This window comes from Coffea eugenioides, chromosome 10 (genome assembly GCF_003713205.1).
Source record: "Coffea eugenioides isolate CCC68of chromosome 10, Ceug_1.0, whole genome shotgun sequence".
Lineage (NCBI taxonomy): Eukaryota > Viridiplantae > Streptophyta > Magnoliopsida > Gentianales > Rubiaceae > Coffea > Coffea eugenioides.
In genome coordinates, this window is record NC_040044.1 from 15,229,587 (window position 1) to 15,250,243 (window position 20,657).

At 33.0% G+C, this 20,657-nt stretch overlaps 1 protein-coding gene across 3 annotated transcripts; it reads left to right on the forward strand.

Moving 5' to 3' along the window:
• Positions 1-12,815: 12,815 nt before the first annotated feature.
• LOC113749790 (indole-3-acetic acid-amido synthetase GH3.17-like) lies at positions 12,816-17,592 on the forward strand. 3 transcript variants are annotated; one of them, XM_027293642.1, is made up of 5 exons: positions 12,816-13,022; positions 14,869-15,162; positions 15,316-15,417; positions 15,514-16,295; positions 16,720-17,592. In XM_027293642.1, exons 2-5 carry the CDS (start codon positions 14,870-14,872, stop codon positions 17,286-17,288), a joined length of 1,746 nt encoding a protein of 581 aa, XP_027149443.1. In that variant the 5' UTR covers positions 12,816-13,022; position 14,869; the 3' UTR covers positions 17,289-17,592. The 3 variants fall into 3 exon arrangements, with proteins under 3 accessions (XP_027149443.1, XP_027149442.1, XP_027149441.1); XM_027293641.1 differs by having other exon boundaries at positions 12,816-13,017; XM_027293640.1 differs by having other exon boundaries at positions 12,816-12,969.
• Positions 17,593-20,657: the final 3,065 nt, after the last annotated feature.

Consider the following 20,657-nt stretch of genomic DNA (forward strand, 5'->3'; position numbering starts at 1 on the left):
CCCTTAGAAAGTGCCAACATGCAAAGAAATTTCAATAAATCCTACTCCCCCTTTTGGCATCAATCAAAAAGCAAACTCCCCCTTTATTTTTCAAGTCAAGACCATAATAGGGTCCTTGGGAGTTATTACAACATGATCTAGCAATCCACATGGATTTCATACCTTTTCTCATATTTTTCTTTACATAGCAATCATTTTGCATGTGTCCAAATTGGCAACAAAAGTGACACATGATAGAAGTATTTTGCACATAAGTGGATTTAATGCAACTAATTTTCTTAGCAAACTTATTTGTGCCTTGAAAAGATTTGCTTTCTTTTGTTTGAGAAAACTTTTGTTTTTCATTTTGGAGAACCTCGTTCAAGTCATTAATTCTTTTCTTTAACAAATTTTGTTCCTCCAACATTTTTTCATAAAACTTTGTTTTCTCTTCCAACTTCCTTTTCAAATTATTTTTGCACTCAAAAACACCTTTTTGATTTTTTAAATCATCATTTTCCATTCTCAAACATTTGTTTTTCTTGAAAAAGTTTGGAGTTTTTCTTCCAACAAATCATTTATTTTTGTTTTCAAATCTTTATTTTTAGCATAAGATTTTTCAAATTTTATGCATTTTAATCATAAGAGTTTTCACATCATCATCTTCATTATCTTCATCACAAGAAGAGTGATAAGAACTTACCTCATCTTCTCCAACGGCCATTAGTGCCATTTGGGCCAACTCTTCTTTTTCTCTTTTTGAATTGCATTCATCCCATGTAATTTTGCAATCTCCTCTTGAACATCTCTTGTTGAAGATCTTCTTGAAACTTTTGATGTGAGGAGTTATATCATTGTCCACTTCCATGATTTCATTACCCATGAAGGATGGGTTATCCCCCACTTGAGATGCTTTAAAAGCTATGCCTCTCTTATACATTCTTGCATTTTCTTCCTCTTGCACTTTGAATTTCAGCTTTAATTCATAAGAGGTTAGGGTATCCACAAGAGATTCAATGGACATAGAATTTAAATCCTTTGCCACTTCTATAGCATTTATTTTGTTTTCCCATTCTTTTGGCAAGGCATTCAAAATCTTTCTATTTTTCTCACCCAAAGAATATTTTTTTCCAAGCAATTTAAGATCTTCAATAATGTCACAAAATCTACTACACATCTTATCAACATTTTCAAGAGGATGCATTTTGAAAAATTCATATTGAGAAACAAGTAAAGATTTCTTTTGTTCTTTAATATCTTGATTACCTTCATGAAATACACACAATTTATCCCAAATATCTTTAGCTGATTTACAACCTTTAATCCTACTAGATTCATTTACATCTAATGCATTGTACAATATACACATGGCCTTGGCATTCAAAGAAAGGTATCTCTTGTCTTTTTCATTCAATTCTTGTCTAGTCTTTAATCTACTCAAATTGGTGATAGAGTCAACTATTCTAGCTTCATAAGGACCATCTTCTACCACATACCATAATTCAATGTAAACAGATTGTAAGAAAATCATCATTCTTTGTTTCCACATGCTAAAATGAGAACCATTAAACATAGGTGGTCTATCAATAGATTGCCCTTCTAAAAAAGAAACTTTTATGGTTGCCATGATCTTTACTCTAAGCGGTTAAGCTTGATCAAAAGAGACCAAGCTCTGATACCAATTGTAAGAGCCCGGTGCAACCCAATGAGTACAAACAAATTCACAATGATGCACAAAGATATATCAAATTTAAGCACAATAAAGAAAACTTAATTAAAGAGAAAAGATAAGAAATGCAAACCAAATATCAAACCAATAGCCTCTTCAATTGATGGCGATGCTAACCAAGATGTACAAGTGAAGGCTCACTCCTTCCTCACCCCAAATACTCTTTGGTTGAGCCAAGGAGTTTTACAACTATTCTAGTTAACCCTCAACAACCTACACTTGAAAGATCACTCACCCAATTAAGAACTATTTTATACAAATGAGGCAACCTTCACCAAGGTTTTACCACTCCAAGTGATTGGTTCACCTTCACCAAGGTTTTACTACTCCAAGAGAGTAACCTTCACTTGAGCAACCTCACAACCCAACTTCCCCAACCCCTTATACAACCAACAAAGAATCTTTCTACTCAAAAATCTCACTTGTAAGCTTGTATTTTGTGTTGGCAAAAGTCTCTAGTCTTCTTGTGCTTTGGGATTTTTATAGAAGGTGAGAAATGGCTCCAAAAGACTCTCCAACGGTCAAATATTAATTGCTGTCAAAACTAGCCGTTGGCCTGTCGGACGTCCGACAGGTGCCTGTCAGACGTCCGAACCACCTGTCGGACGTCCGAACCCTGCGTCCGAACGTAGGCAGAGAGTCATCAAATCTTTGCGAAATTTCTCGGACGTCCGATGCGATCGATGTGCGTCCGAGGCGTGCGTCCGATCCTTCCGGACGTCCGATGCTTCCTCACGAGCGTCCGACAGAGTTTCCTTCTTGATGTTCTTCATCCTTTCGGACGTCCGATAGTTTCCTTTTGGCCGTCCGACATGAGTGACCTGATTTTGCTTCTTCATTTGGTTGGTCTTCTTTCCTTGACACCATTGAACCTGATTCTAACAAATTTCTCACATAAAAACATTAGACCAAATCTACATTTTGGTTTGTTAATCATCAAAACCAAGGATTGATCGACCAAGGTCAACAATCTCCCCCTTTTTGATGATGACAAACAAAATGAAGATTTCTTTTATCAAATAAGATCAAATAAAGCTCCCCCTTAGAAAGTGCCAACATGCAAAGAAATTTCAATAAATCCTACTCCCCCTTTTGGCATCAATCAAAAAGCAAACTCCCCCTTTATTTTTCAAGTCAAGACCATAATAGGGTCCTTGGGAGTTATTACAACATGATCTAGCAATCCACATGGATTTCATACCTTTTCTCATATTTTTCTTTACATAGCAATCATTTTGCATGTGTCCAAATTGGCAACAAAAGTGACACATGATAGAAGTATTTTGCACATAAGTGGATTTAATGCAACTAATTTTCTTAGCAAACTTATTTGTGCCTTGAAAAGATTTGCTTTCTTTTGTTTGAGAAAACTTTTGTTTTTCATTTTGGAGAACCTCGTTCAAGTCATTAATTCTTTTCTTTAACAAATTTTGTTCCTCCAACATTTTTTCATAAAACTTTGTTTTCTCTTCCAACTTCCTTTTCAAATTATTTTTGCACTCAAAAACACCTTTTTGATTTTTTAAATCATCATTTTCCATTCTCAAACATTTGTTTTCTTGAAAAAGTTTGGAGTTTTCTTCCAACAAATCATTTATTTTTGTTTTCAAATCTTTATTTTTAGCATAAGATTTTTTCAAACTTTTATGCATTTTAATCATAAGAGTTTTCACATCATCATCTTCATTATCTTCATCACAAGAAGAGTGATAAGAACTTACCTCATCTTCTCCAACGGCCATTAGTGCCATTTGGGCCAACTCTTCTTTTTCTCTTTTTGAATTGCATTCATCCCATGTAATTTTGCAATCTCCTCTTGAACATCTCTTGTTGAAGATCTTCTTGAAACTTTTGATGTGAGGAGTTATATCATTGTCCACTTCCATGATTTCATTACCCATGAAGGATGGGTTATCCCCCACTTGAGATGCTTTAAAAGCTATGCCTCTCTTATACATTCTTGCATTTTCTTCCTCTTGCACTTTGAATTTCAGCTTTAATTCATAAGAGGTTAGGGTATCCACAAGAGATTCAATGGACATAGAATTTAAATCCTTTGCCACTTCTATAGCATTTATTTTGTTTTCCCATTCTTTTGGCAAGGCATTCAAAATCTTTCTATTTTTCTCACCCAAAGAATATTCTTTTCCAAGCAATTTAAGATCTTCAATAATGTCACAAAATCTACTACACATCTTATCAACATTTTCAAGAGGATGCATTTTGAAAAATTCATATTGAGAAACAAGTAAAGATTTCTTTTGTTCTTTAATATCTTGATTACCTTCATGAAATACACACAATTTATCCCAAATATCTTTAGCTGATTTACAACCTTTAATCCTACTAGATTCATTTACATCTAATGCATTGTACAATATACACATGGCCTTGGCATTCAAAGAAAGGTATCTCTTGTCTTTTTCATTCAATTCTTGTCTAGTCTTTAATCTACTCAAATTGGTGATAGAGTCAACTATTCTAGCTTCATAAGGACCATCTTCTACCACATACCATAATTCAATGTAAACAGATTGTAAGAAAATCATCATTCTTTGTTTCCACATGCTAAAATGAGAACCATTAAACATAGGTGGTCTATCAATAGATTGCCCTTCTAAAAAAGAAACTTTTATGGTTGCCATGATCTTTACTCTAAGCGGTTAAGCTTGATCAAAAGAGACCAAGCTCTGATACCAATTGTAAGAGCCCGGTGCAACCCAATGAGTACAAACAAATTCACAATGATGCACAAAGATATATCAAATTTAAGCACAATAAAGAAAACTTAATTAAAGAGAAAAGATAAGAAATGCAAACCAAATATCAAACCAATAGCCTCTTCAATTGATGGCGATGCTAACCAAGATGTACAAGTGAAGGCTCACTCCTTCCTCACCCCAAATACTCTTTGGTTGAGCCAAGGAGTTTTACAACTATTCTAGTTAACCCTCAACAACCTACACTTGAAAGATCACTCACCCAATTAAGAACTATTTTATACAAATGAGGCAACCTTCACCAAGGTTTTACCACTCCAAGTGATTGGTTCACCTTCACCAAGGTTTTACTACTCCAAGAGAGTAACCTTCACTTGAGCAACCTCACAACCCAACTTCCCCAACCCCTTATACAACCAACAAAGAATCTTTCTACTCAAAAATCTCACTTGTAAGCTTGTATTTTGTGTTGGCAAAAGTCTCTAGTCTTCTTGTGCTTTGGGATTTTTATAGAAGGTGAGAAATGGCTCCAAAAGACTCTCCAACGGTCAAATATTAATTGCTGTCAAAACTAGCCGTTGGCCTGTCGGACGTCCGACAGGTGCCTGTCAGACGTCCGAACCACCTGTCGGACGTCCGAACCCTGCGTCCGAACGTAGGCAGAGAGTCATCAAATCTTTGCGAAATTTCTCGGACGTCCGATGCGATCGATGTGCGTCCGAGGCGTGCGTCCGATCCTTCCGGACGTCCGATGCTTCCTCACGAGCGTCCGACAGAGTTTCCTTCTTGATGTTCTTCATCCTTTCGGACGTCCGATAGTTTCCTTTTGGCCGTCCGACATGAGTGACCTGATTTTGCTTCTTCATTTGGTTGGTCTTCTTTCCTTGACACCATTGAACCTGATTCTAACAAATTTCTCACATAAAAACATTAGACCAAATCTACATTTTGGTTTGTTAATCATCAAAACCAAGGATTGATCGACCAAGGTCAACAAATAAAATAAAAATAAAGTTAAAATAAAAATTTGGTGTCTACACTTATCAAGAAAGTTTTTTGGGTACTTAAATAGTTATTTTTCCCACCGAAAAGGACACTTACAGTTAACGGTTCCAAAGTTGTTGGATGTTAGTCTCATTGTAAGATGAATTTAAAGAAATAATGCAGCTGATTTGGTGCAGAATCATCATTGGTGATGGAAAATTTTTCAGATTTCTTTATACATGTTTATAATAAATAAGAAAAACAATGGACCAATGAGTTGGCCAATTGGACCGATAAAACTCGAAACTAATCACTCAGTCGATCGTCACTCATTTTGACTGAGTTGAAGAACATTGCAGTGAAGTTCACATGCTGGTTTAGTCTAGTTTCAAATGTACAGGACTAAAATGCTGCGAATATACTACAATGTATGCATTTTCACCATTGGATGCATGACACATAATTCGAATTTGAATTTGAAACCTAAATTTTGCTTATGTGTCGTGTATCCGATCGTGATAGTGTATATATTATCAGTGTATATAAGATTTACTCTAATTATATTTACTTCCCTTAAGGTTTGATCAAATTACCAAATGAGCCCTATAACTTGACTAAATTACAGTCAATCCCCTTGAATGAGAAAATGTTTATCAAATTCCCTCTAACGTTAATTGCCATCAGAAATTATGCTTGCATGAGAACAATATATGATTAATCCCAAAATACCTTTTAATAAATTCAGCTTATTACATTTACAGCCCTTTAAGTTTTATCCAAATTTTATTTACCTCTCCTGAGATTTGTCGAACTGACAAAATGAAACTTAAAATTTTGTCCAAATTAGCCAATTATTCAAATAGCCAAACTTTTATTTACTAAACTTTTTCCACTAATAAATTGCATCAATTGCAACTATGTTGATAAAATTCTCATAATACCTAGAACAATATATGATTAATCCCAAAATACCTTTTAATAAATTCAGCTTATTACATTTACAGCCCTTTAAGTTTTATCCAAATTTTATTTACCTCTCCTGAGATTTGTCGAACTGACAAAATGAAACTTAACATTTTGTCCAAATTAGCCAATTATTCAAATAGCCAAACTTTTATTTACTAAACTTTTTCCACTAATAAATTGCATCAATTGCAACTATGTTGATAAAATTCTCACAATACCTATCAATTACTAATTTTTTTCTATCCATTTATGGCATCACTAATGATAATATATTGGTCATTGGCGTAGTTTCTTTAGCCAACATTGTTGTATTAAGAATTCTTTTTCATGTCAATGTATAAATAATCAAACTATTTTTTTCAAAAATAGAAAACCTATTTTTTTATATCCACTATTAAGCACTAAAAGTTAAGATTTCATACAATGACTCCCATTTGGAAATCAGAAGTAAAATTCCTAAAAAGACACTTATTAAGAACTAAGGATAAAAATTTAGTATTATGTTATGGATAAAAATTCATATAGTGTAGCTAAATACTATTTTCACACAACAAATTACATATATATATATTAGTGTAATGGAAAGAGTGGGTTGAAAGAGTATGGCAACGACTGAAATAAATTAGTCACAAGAAGGAGAAATTAAGATGTTTTCTCATTTTATTTTTATTTGCTCATTTCTTAGTTGTTAGTAATTGATTTAGTTCATTTAATTTAGGTTTCGTTTTTCTTGGATCACATTAAAGCAATTTTTTAATAAAGCATTTGGCTATTGAAATGTTAAATTGCATTGTGGTCAAATTATAGGGACTTTTCTAAATTTGGACAAATTTTGAGGGCGATAAATGTAGTTTTTTGCAAGGCATAATTTTGTCACTTCTCCACTACCGTTTGTTGGGTATAGATGCTATTACTCGTAAGGGTATACATGCAATTTGCTCAAATTATAGGGTTCATTTAATAATTTAATCAACCTTCAAGGAAGGTAGATGTTAAAACCTGTGGAATAAAAAAGTCGAATAAGAGTTTTATAATGTAAGGAATTATGACATTATTCAGTCGTCATTTATTGAATAAGATCAAAATGAACATCCTCGTCATGTCACTGATTCAGACAGCTCTACTCTACTTCTCCCTTTGGGACAGAATAGCAGGTCTTAACCCATCTCAAAGGCTTCATTTTCTACAGTATTTTGCCGTGGGATCTTAGTACAATAGATTTTTTTAAGGCTATGTTTGCCTTTCTTTTTCCTACTCTTTTTTTTTTGTTTTTTAATAGTAATAATCTATTCTACTTCCATCGTATGAGAGAGGGGAGTGTACTACTATACTCTCTGGATTTTTGAAACAACGGAATCAACGAGACTTCCTAGTAATGCACTATGTCAGGGTGGGTCGGGTTTAAACCCGGCCCCCCCTCCCCACGCCCGACCTACTGCATGGCAGAAGCTCTAAGAGGCTCTTTTTAGCCACTGGACCAATTCCAATGGTTAACTTTTCTTTTTCTGCTTGATCAAGTTACTTTTTAGCTTCCTATTGCTCAAAAGCTGTTATTATGTTGCTTAGCCATACAGATACGGTTCTTGATCCTATTGTCGTTTACACTAATGATGATGAGATTTTATGTTTAAACTGTCAACTGGTTTTCATTTGCAGATTGAAGGTCAAACTCTTTTTTTTCTTTTGGAAAATGGCGATATATCCAAGCACGCATGATTATTTCCAGAAGTAAAAGCCACAAAGAAAACACTTAAAAGAAAAACATTATATCTTTTTGTGGTAATCATTGTCTTGATCAACTAATGCAGTATTGACCAACCAAAATGGATACTCGTCTTTATTTTTGTTCCCACCGTGCAACAACCCATGTACCATTCCTAGTATATATTACTCCCTAGACAGAGGATAAGGGGAAGCTAATGGAACTTGTGTATGGGATAAGAGGAACTTGCCAAATCTCTCTCAAATCTCTCTTGGTAGCCTACTAACTAAAGGCAAAGGCAAGTCGATTACGTGTCTAATCACATGAACATTAAACTATAAAACAGTCTTGATTCCCTTAATTGTTGATGGCTACTTCATCTCTAATATACAGGCATCCCAAAAAAAGAAAGCTTCTTCTTCTGCTGTTCCTGCCTTTATTTTTAATTTTCTTCGAAGGTTTTTAGTTTTGTTTTTTCAGTGTGTTTAAATAAATCCCTTCCTTTGTTCTTTGTACTTTTGGTTTAATGAAGGGTTTATTCTTCTTATCCCGTAATCAATCTATTGATCTTATTCTCTTAAGGATGAGGGAGGAAGAAAGAAGATAAAATAACAAGAATTTGGTAACGGGGTATTTCTCTTTTCCCTAAATGGGAATTTTCGATCACTAAACTTTTGTTAATCAAATTTTTCTTGGTGATATTTATATTTTCTTCAAGTTTATTGGAATTTTTTTTACTGCAACAGAATGCTCAGCTCCTGGTTAAGTGGTAGTGTTAGAAAAGCTTTTTCAAATCAGTGATGTTATAATACATATGCGCTATAAAATTGTACAAATATTTTCGGATGAATGACAACATATTCAAGAGGGTGTTGTCATTTTTGAGTAGTCTTGTTGAAATATTTGCAGCTCAGGTACTTCAGGAGGGAAGCACAAATTGATCCCAACAACCCGTGAAAAGCCAAACTTCTGTGCATTCTTCTACATTAATCTCGCTTTTACAGTGCTAAACAAACAAGAAAAGAAAACAAAGAAAAGCTATTTTCAACTTTTTGTTTTAGGTTGAAAACAACAATCCAAAGAAGAATATACAGCAAGCTGATCTTCGTTTGCGATTCACGTATTTCTCAATCTTGAATGGAGGAAAATTGTATGAATTAAGGAATTAGGAGTTATTTTCTATTCCTTGTATGATTAGGAATTAGCAGTTATTTCTTGTTATTATTTGAATGTTGGCAAAGTAATGTTACTTATAAATAGGTGAAGTTGGCATACTACAGGTAGCACATAAGGGCGATATGTAGTCTTATACATGAGGTGAGAGAGGATTCTTGAGAGATGAGAAATCATATATAAGGGCTAAACTTGGGTTCAAATTATATTCTTGTATAGAGTTTTACTCTCATAATAAAGAACGGATTTCTCTCCATGGACGTACACTTAATGATGGAGGCAAATCACGTTAAATCTTGTGTGTCGTTTATCTTTTTTACTTGTGGCTTATTGATCATTAAATTGTTGTGTAATTGATATCTCAATAGTCATGTATTCCACAATTGGATCCCAACACAAACATCAAGAGTAAAAATTCAGGGGTCATACATTTATCTTTTTTAAATGACATATTTCCTCCAATGGGAGAATGCTATTTTCATCCGATGGCATAAGAAGGGTGAACTTATCAAGGCTAGAAATTATGATGGCATAATTGTCTTTTCAGCTACTGACATGAACCAAAGTTCATTTCATGGGTTTGACCTTTAGTCATGGGGTTTGATATGCATACTTGGTGAATAAAGGGGCAAAATTATAATTGAGCCTTATTTCATGTGGCTACTCCCTAAACTTATCAAGGCTGGATCCATAACTCACATTAAGAACAGTACAACTTTCTTCTGTAAATCAATATGTTCACGTTAATTGTCGAAAAATATATGAATTCGTTGTGTTTGCTCCACCATTAACTAGTCATCATAAACTTTTGAGGTTCATCAAGTTGTTCGGAATAGAGTAGGAATACAATGTTGCTCCGCTAAGTTAGTGGTAGAGTGACAAATCTAGACACAATTGTTGTTTCAGCTAGTTTGATCCAAACAAGTCCTAACAGGATGCCAAAAAAAACATGTAGACTTAATTTTTTTTAGTAATAATAATGTTTGAGTACGTGGAGAACAAGATTATCTTATTCCAATCCAGAGCAAGCTAACGATGTATTTATCAGTACAAAAAATGCCTAGAAATTACACAACAAATTCTTCTCGAAATTCTCCATATGTCATATAAAGCACCTTAAAATCCTCTAGATGCCACATGGAGTGCCTTGTAGTAATTCTTATAGATTGTTTATTAATGAGAGACTACTGGTAGCGAGATTTGTATTTGAACTTCTCTTAGATAATGTGAATGAACCTTACCAATTGAACCCACTCTCATAAATACTAGTAATACAACAATATGCAAAATTACAATGAATGTTTCTATTCACTGCAACTAATTGTGTCTTGACAATCAAGCCTATCAATCCAATTTCAAATCCACCACCACCATGTATGAAGCAATTGCCTAGCAATTTTAGAAAGTCCCTTCCCCCAGTTGACTACCAAATGAAATTTATACACATGAAATGGAAAGTAAAACATGTGGGAAATTAGGTAAGGGAAGATCTAATAATCTCATAACACAAGGAATTATCTATTTGGGAGAAATATAGTTTTGGTCCTCAATGTTAAACCTATATGTCAAATTAGTCCTCAATATTTTGTCAAAAACATATTTAGTCCCCAAAGTTTGAGATTTTAGACAGCTTTAGGACAACTAATGGAAAATCATCATAACTAATGGTCAACATCAACTTGGTGTTAGTCAAAAGTTTTGAATTTTATATTTCTAGCCCCAAATGTTTCACTTTTCGATCATTATGGTCCCATAGGTTTTAAGTAGTTATAACTAGGCTTTGTTCCTAAATTTCTACAAAATTTCATGAAAACACATTATATTGATACAACATGATGGTAGCCTAAATAGTACATCTTTGTTAAATAAATTATAATTGGATGACAATACACCAATAATAAATAAAATATAAAATAGTGGAAGAAAAAGAGAATTCTAGTTTTATAATTTAAGTTTATTATAATTACAACTACACAAATTGTTGCATGTCTTGCGTACGTAGACTTCAAATCCTTGTAGTTAGCCATTGTAATTATAAAAACTAGTGAAGATAAGTATCAATATGAAGTGATCTTAGGAATTCTTTAGAAAACTTTCTTTATTTCTTGTTGTCTTTCTTATAAATTAAAATCCAATGTTCCAATATTGTAAATTTAAAGCATTTATTTTTAATATCTAAGTACTTTTTTTATATAAAATATCACAGTTTCATTAAAATCTGTACTGATGGTATAAATTATATCGTTAAGCATACACAGATATCAAAGAACAGATCTGAAGAAAGGATACTACAGATCTGAAAAATAATAAAAATTACATTATAAAACTCCAAATTTTAAAAAATGAGATAAAATAATTGTAAATCCATGGACATCTGTGCATGTTTCCAATCGCCAGATCTGCTGATTAACTACTTCAAGTCTAGTTATTATGGTGAGATCTGCCGAATAGATCCAAGAAATTCCAAAATTGATAATCAAAATCTGAAAAAACTCAGATCTAATAGAAGAAAAATAAAAAAAAATATGTAGTAAAACTTTCACTAGGAATTCCTAGGAGAGAAGAAAACTCTCACTAAAAAAATTTAGAAGAAAAAATTACTCTCACTAGACAATTCTAACGAGAGAAGAAACACTCACTAGAAAATTTTAGGAGAGATTTTATCCACACAAATGAAAAAAAAAAACTATAGAGAGGATTCCTCCCATGGGGAAAGATTAAAAAAATCTGATCTCTCTCCCATGGGAGAGTTAGAATGGAGTTTTACTTAAAGAGTTTTCTCTAGAGAGAACGAAGAAAGAAGGAGAAGAATCCAACCTTATAAAGTTTGATAATCATTTAATGTACTTTGATCTGATCAATGTATTTTGATAATCATTTAATGGTTCATATGATGTGTAAAAAATATCAATTTCATTTCAAACTCAATTGTTAACCTATTAAAATGTAGAAAAAATCAAATTAATTACAAAAGTATATATTTAAAGGGAAACTTAATTAAGTTTTTTTAGTTATCATTAAAAATAAAAATAATAAAACCTATTATCAATTAATTATTACTAGTGAGAAACAATAATACATATATATTTTAACAAATTTTAGACTAACCATGCAAAAGAAAAGAAACATATGGGATACTATTGGCATGAATAAATAAAATAAAAATAAAAAAGAAGAAAAAGAAGTTTAATTAGAATTCCTATTACCCATTTAATTTACATCTCATTTAATATTAAATCCTTAATATCATTGTTTAAAATTTAAGAGAAGATAATAATTCAAAATCAAAATATTGGGAACTAAAAGTGCAAAGTTAAAATTATTGACTAAGGGTAATTTGATGTTAGCTATTAGTCATCGATCTATTTCCTCTAATTGTCATAAATCTGTCTAAAATCACAAACTTTGGGGACTAAATTTGTTTTGATCAAAACTTTAAAGACTAATTTGATACATAGGCCAAATATTGGGGACTAAAAGTGCAATTCTCCCCATCTAAATATAATTGTAATCTCCGGTCAACATTTGATGAATATGGACTGACGCTAACAACTTCCTGTAGCACTGGTAATTGGTCAACCTTTCGAGTTCAGACAGCTTCACTGTTCTCTAGTCCCTGCATCACTGAAAAGCAGTCGACAAAAATTAGGTCTCAAAGGCTTCATTTTCTGCAAAATTTTTGCGGTGGAATCACAGTGCAATCAAGTTTTTTCCAGGTGAGGAATATTGTGCCGTAGGATTATATGCAATCAAGTTTCTTTTAGGTGAGGTATATTCGCTTCCTTTATTAATTTCCTCCTGTTGTTTCTGATGTGATCCATATGTTTTCCTTTTTTCCCTATGCGATATGCTTACTTGGCCATATATTTACATCTTTTTGAACAGTTTGCATTTGTAGGTCGAAAGTCAACAAGATTCATACAGTCAAGTTGTTAATCCTGTCTTAATATGTAATTCTTTTAGTTCTGTTTTTTTCTGAGTTTTGGTTATCATGCTGATAAGTTTGGTGATATTAGTTGCCTTTGGTTGAAGGACGAAGCTCTGGTAAATTGGTAGTCAAAACACTACTCACCTTTTTATCTGGCAAACTCCGTTTACTAGAAACTCCATCATGGTTCAGTGCTTTTCCATATAAATTTCTTACCATTTCAAAAACTATACGAACCTCCGTCATGGTTTGGATTAAAATGTCAAAATGACCGAATTTACATTCGATAATATAATCTACTAAAATATCAAAGTACCCCTATGTTAATATGAAAACTACTTGTTAACCAAATGGATGTTATGTATAGATTTTGAAAACAAAAGGTAGTTATGTGGAAAAACACTAAACCATAAAGGACTAAAATGTCATGCATTTTGTGTTTTCATATTTTGGCCATTTCAGACATTTTAGTTTCTAGATGACAATAATCTCAACATTTCAGTTGATAGGGATATAAACGAATCTAATCAAGTTGAAAACCCTAATGTTCAAGTTTGTTTTATTATTTTAACAAGCTTGAAATTTTGTTCAAATTTGACTTATTTATTTGCCAAACCGAGTTTGAACGAATTTTTTATCGAGTTTGTATGTTATCGAACATAAAAAACTATTCAAATTTGGCTTGACTAGTTGGTTAACCAAACTTGAACAAGCTCTTACCAAGCGAACTTGATTCGAGTATCGAATAGGTTAGTTCATTTTTCAGCCCTATGAGTTGGTTCCCTTATAGAGTACCATTTTTGTCACTTTGAAACTTTAGTCCCAACATAAGGGTTTATGCATAGCTTTGGAAACTATAGAAGGGTTACATGGAAAAGCATTAAATCATAGGGGGTAAAGTATAATTTGCCCTATTAATTATATTGCAGAATACAACTGGTATCTAGTATATTTTTGCCATATTTTGGAAAATGCATACGAATAAGCTTCCTTTTATGTATAGAAATGTGCTATTCATTTAAATTTTGGATCACCTCTCTAGGGGTATTATTAGCCAAATCAAGCCCAAATATTAAGGTACTAGAGCTCAAGATCAAAGAAAGTTAATTTGTGGTTAAGTCCGAGCTCAAGTTCGATGAATATCACGTGTTCATGCTTGAGTTTGACTCAAGAAAATTATGAGGACGAGCTGAAGCTCGAGATCAAGCTTGCTTGACAAAATATAGATAAAAACTCTATAAGCTAAATAAGGAATATTATATGGAGATCCCACTCAATTCGTATAGCAACCCAAATTACTCAAATTTGATTTGAGTTAGATTTTGACTGAACTCAAGCATGGATATAGATCCATAAGAGCTCGATCGAAGCTATATTCAAGATCATTTGGCAATTTTGGATTGCGAAAGTGATGAACATAGCATAAGGAGACTAAGCAACTCAATGAGTTTTTCTGTTTACATCATTACAAATTTACAATGGTAACATACAGCAAACTAACTAGGCATCTAGGAGAAGGGAATGAGGATGAGAGGATGGATCACCTGGCCAATGGGTTTAAGAGAGCTTAACCATGGCGTAAATCTTTTTATCAAGACAATGTAGTTGAGCGTGCTTATTCATTAATTAATTTCCCTGTATATTTCCCATCCCCAAACTCAGATTCTGCATTTCTTTTCTTTACCAGAATGCTGCCAACCTTTGATCCAAGAGATACTGAAGCTGGTTCGAGGATTTTGGAGGATATAACCAGCAGTGCTGGTCATATACAAGAACAGGTCCTGGAGGAGATTTTAACTAAAAATGCAAGCACCAATTACTTGAAAGGTTTTCTTAATGGTTACTCTGATAAGGAACTATTCAAGAATAAAGTTCCTTTGGTAGATTATGAAGATATCAAGATTTACATTGATCGAATTGCACTGGATGGAGAGCCATCTCAGATTTTAACTAATGATTCCATTACTGAGCTACTGATCAGGTAAATCAATTTCTTTGATTTATTGTAAATAGATTAAAGGAAACTCCTAAATGGAGTGGGCGTAAAGTCAATAGTGCTCAAGAGCGAGTTATTTATATTTGTTTCCATGAATTTCTTGTTTTTCTTAACTGATAACATCAACTTTGTTGGCAGCTCGGGCACTTCAGGTGGGAAGCAAAAGTGGATTCCAAAAACTGCTGAGGAGGGAGAGCGCAGGGCCTTCTTTTTTTGTCTCCTTGCTACTGTTCAGAATAGGTAAATTCACTAATGAAATGAATTTACAGTTGTTATTTCTTCGGCAGAATTATGAGAGTCAAACAAAAGGTGCTAAATGTATAGCTTTGAACTAAGGTACCTCCACGGATTAAACGATGGGAAAGCGCTGTTCTTTGTCCTTATCAGCCCAGATACCCACACTCCTGGTGGCTTAGTTTTAAGAACAACTACAGCAAGCGAGATAAAGAACAGAAAAGACAGATATCCTCAGGTTATATTCTGTGAAGATACCAATCAGAGCTTGTATAGTCAATTACTTTGTGGCCTTGTGCAGCGCGATGAGATAGCAAGCATTGGTACATTTTTTGCCTCGGGTTTGCTAAGGATAATCAAATTTTTTGAGGAACATTGGCAAGAAATGTCTTCCAACATAAGAACTGGACAAATGAGTGATTGGATCACTGACCCGAAATGCAAAAGGGCTGTCTCCTTGATTTTGAGCAAACAAATACCAGATTTGGCTGATTCAATTGATCTTGTATGCCAAGAAAAATCTTGGGAAGGAATAATTAAGAAGATCTGGCCAAGGACCAAGTATGTCCAGGCCATAATTACTGGGTCCATGGCACAGTACATTCCCGCGCTTGAATTCTATACAGGCAGGTTACCTATAGTTTCACCAGCCTATGTTTCTTCAGAGGCATGTTTTGGGATAAATTTGAAACCATTATGCAGTCCTTATGATGTCTCATATACTTTGATACCAAACATGGCTTACTATGAGTTCATACCAATTGGCAATCATCAAGATCCAAACTGCACCAATAGCAAGGATGCTCACCTGAAAGATCACATTGTGGATCTTGCAAATGTTAAGATTGGCCAACATTACGAACTTCTTGTCACAACCTGTACAGGTAAGATCTATGTACTTTGACCTAAAAAAAGTTCTCTATACTTTTGATTGACCCAATTGCTTATGGTATACTGTAGACGTGAACTATAATTCTGTTAGTCTGTCCCATGAAGAAGTACTCTGCAGACACAAAATTCCCTCTTGAACTGTTTGCATCTTATCACCAGAAGGTGTCTTCTGATTTCCATCTGAATCTATTTATCATGTTCTAAAATGGAAGTATGTCCATTTGTTTCTGCTTAACAATTGCCTTGAATATGTAATGTGCAAGAGTTGTTCTGATGTTCAAATTTGTCAGATATAGGTACTGCATTCTCGTTTTTCATACATCTATTATCCTGATAAACATAAACAATGTTGATTGGGGAATTTCGAAGCTCAAACGCTCTAATATCTAGAATATTGATAGAGGCGTGTACTTTCAGGTTTATACAGGTACAGAATGGGAGATGTTCTCCTGGTGACAGGTTTTCACAATATCACTCCCCAATTCAAATTTGTACAAAGGAGAAATGTGGTTTTGAGCATTGACACAGATAAAACAACTGAACAAGACCTCCAGAATGCAGTTACAATTGCAATGCATATCCTTGAACCACTTGGGTTCTTTCTTTTGGATTACAGTAGCTATGCTGATACATCCTCTATTCCTGGTCACTATGTACTCTTTTGGGAGCTTCAACTGAGATCCAATGATGACTTTCCTGTACTTGATCAGGTTAAAATGGAAAAATGCTGTAGTTTAGTGGAACAATCTTTGGATCTGCAATATAAGATGCTGAGGAATCAGAGCAACACCATTGGCCCTTTGGAAGTAAGAGTTGTCAAACAAGGTTCATTCAATGTGCTCATGGACTTTTATGTTTCTCAAGGAACTTCTTTAAACCAGTACAAGACACCTAAGAACATAAAGTCTGAGAAAGCCATTGAAATTCTGGACTCCAGAGTAGTGGGAAAATTTTACAGCAGAGAAGTGCCTAATCAAGACTCGTAGCCTGTGGTCTTCAAGAATCATTTGGCATATTTCATCCTAGGCGTTCACATACCTTGTCTTGCAATGTCAAAATTTAAAAGTACTTCACCATTGTATGGATGCATTTGTGTTCTACTATTTTTCAGTTTGTTTGTGAAGCTTGGTGGATGAGGACAGTATCTGAAACTCTTGTACTCATCAAATTGAGGGCAATGCTATTCTAGTAGCAAAAGATGTTATTCTCCTCTCATGGAGTTTCCTAGTGAGAGTTTATTCTTTCTTAAGGATTTTTAGTGATATTTTCTCCTCTCATAGAGATTTCTAATGACAGCTTTTGTAGTTTTTTCTATTTTTTGTATTAGATCTAAGTTTTCTCATATTTGGTTATGGAGTCTAAAATCTTTTAGATCTACCTCATTAGATCTCACTTTAACATCTGAATTTGAATTAGTTAATTAGCATATCTGAGAGAAAAGAAGCAAAACAATTGGAAGCATGCATAGATGATATTGGTGCAATAAGTGTTTTATCTTTTGATACTATTGGAGTTTCATAGTGTAATATTCTATTAATTTTTTAGATTTGCAATATCAAGATTTGTTTTTCAGATCTATTTGTATTTGTGCATGATTGATGTAATTTGTGCTATTAGTATAGATTTAATGTTATGATGATGTTTTATAATAAAAAAAAAAGTTGGTCAAACGTAATTCAATAATTATAAATATGGATTGCTAGGCTATGACTGGATATCAACAATATGGAAGAAACTAATCTACCAAGTAGATGGGGAAATTTAGGAACCCAAATCTGGAAGAATGGCTTGACTGGAGCTTAAAACAATATGACACTGTAGAGATAGAAGATGCAGATTGGTAGGTGTTTGATTCAAGAACTTTTTTTATTTTGCTTGGTATGCTGGGAACCTAATATTACTGCAACTAAGATAAAAACAATGCTCAAACAGTGAGAGCCCAAGCCGAATTCAGTCAGGAATCTCTCACCAACTATCATAGAACAGTACAGAAGAAGCTGAAGTTTGTCAATTGGAGTAAGCCCCAAATTGGATGGACGAAACTAAATCTGGATGGAGCATCAAGCAACAGTTTAGGACACGCTGGAGTAGGAGGACTAATTAGAGATAAACTATGGGCCATGGTAGTAGAACTATGGGCCATCATTTATGGGTTGAGTATGGCAAGGGATATTTGTTGCAGAAATATGATCATCGAATCAGACTAAAACGTGAGTTTAGAGCTGAATGACAAGGCACCTGAGGAAATCCCACACTACACTCTAATTTAGCATATAAACAGTTGGCTAGCTAAACAATGGAAGCGAGAATTGAAGCATGAATGGCACGAGGGTAACAAGTGCACGGATTATTTAGCAAAACTAAATCTTCATTTAATAATCCAATTCAACACTTAAATTTAATGAATTCAGATTGTAATATACTCGGATGCATTTGATAATAAAAAATAGAAGTTAGCCATTGTAATTATAAAAAGTAGTGAAGATAAGTATCAATATGATGTGATCTTAGGAATTCTTTAGAAAACTTTCTTTATTTCTTGTTGTCTTTCTTATAAATTAAATCCAATGTTCCAATATTGTAAATTTAAAGCATTTACTTTTAATATCTATGTACTTTTTTTTATATAAAATATCATAATTTTATTAAAATCTGTACTAATGGTAGAAATTATATCGTTAAGCATACACAGATATCAAAGAACAGATTTGAAAAAAGGATACTACAGATCTGAAAAATAATAAAAATTACATTATAAAACTCCAAATTTTAAAAAAAGAGATAAAATAATTGTAAATCCATGGACATCTGTGCATGTTTCCAATCGCCAGATCTGCTGATTAACTATTTCAAGTCCAGTTATTATGGTGAGATCTGCCGAATAGATCCAAGAAATTCCAAATTTGATAATCAAAATCTGAAAAAACTCAGATCTAATAGAAGAAAAATAAAAAAAAATATAGTAAAACTCTCACTAGGAATTCCTAGGAGAGAAGAAAACTCTCACTAAAAAAATTTAGAAGAAAAAAAATACTCTCACTAGACAATTCTAACGAGAGAAGAAACACTCATTAGAAAATTTTAGGAGAGATTTTATTCACACAAATGAAAAAAAAAAAAAAACTATAGAGAGGATTCCTCCCATGGGAGAGTTAGAATGGAGTTTTACTTAAAGAGTTTTTTCTAGAGAGAAGGAAGAAAGAAGGAGAAGAATCCAACCTTATAAAGTTTGATAATCATTTAATGTACTTTGATATGATCTATGTATTTTGATAATCATTTAATGATTCATATGATGTGTAAAAAATACCAATTTCATTTCAAACTCAATTGTTAACCTATTAAAATGTAGAAAAATCAAATTAATTACAAAAGTATATATTCAAAGGGAAACTTAATTAAGTTTTTTTAGTTATCATTAAAAATAAAAATAATAAAACCTATTATCAATTAATTATTAATAGTGAGAAACAATAAGACATATATATTTTAACAAATTTTAGACTAACCATGCAAAAGAGAAGAAACATATGGGATACTATTGGCATGAATAAATAAAATAAAAATAAAAAAGAAGAAAAAGAAGTTTAATTAGAATTCCTATTACCCATCATTTAATATTAAATCCTTAATATCATTGTTTAAAATTTAAGAGAAGATAATAATTCAAAATCAAAATATTGGAGACTAAAAGTGCAAAGTTAAAATTATTGACTAAGGGTAATTTGATGTTAACTATTAGTCATCGATCTATTTCCTCTAATTGTCATAAATCTGTCTAAAATCACAAACTTTGGGGACTAAATTTGTTTTGATCAAAACTTTAAAGACTAATTTGATACATGGGACAAATATTGGGGACTAAAAGTTCAATTCTCCCTATCTAAATATATAATCTCTAGGGATGGCAATGGGGCGGGGGCCTAATGGGGAGAGGGTTGGGGCAGGGGCGGGGGGAATTTTTTTCCTCCGGCTTAGAAACGGGGCGGGGGCGGGGGTACACTCCCCCGCCTCTCGCTTTACCCCCGCCCCCCGCCCCGCCACCCGCTTTAAAAAAAATAAATATATAAAATATATATGTATATAATTATATATATAATATATAATTTAATTAGTTACAAATTTATGATAATGATATTATTAGTTATATGTATTATATAATGTCTATTAGTATATATAATATAATTGATATTATTAATTATACTAATAATTATATATGTGTACTAATACAAATTATTAATTGGTTATACTAAATTTACTAATACATTTATACTAAATCCTTAATTACACTTACTACAATAACATTTTTTTCTTAAAAAAAGCACAAGCACAATAATGAATTAGTGATTGTATTT

What these genes read in the sequence shown, in the direction of transcription:
- LOC113749790 (XM_027293642.1), top strand. Translation starts at nt 14,870, where the DNA reads ATGCTGCCAACCTTTGATCCAAGAGATACTGAAGCTGGTTCGAGGATT. An exon ending in ATTACTGAGCTACTGATCAG is followed by an intron (nt 15,163 to 15,315) that starts GTAAATCAATTT and finishes CTTTGTTGGCAG; the next exon opens with CTCGGGCACTTCAGGTGGGA. An exon ending in CTTGCTACTGTTCAGAATAG is followed by an intron (nt 15,418 to 15,513) that starts GTAAATTCACTA and finishes CTTTGAACTAAG; the next exon opens with GTACCTCCACGGATTAAACG.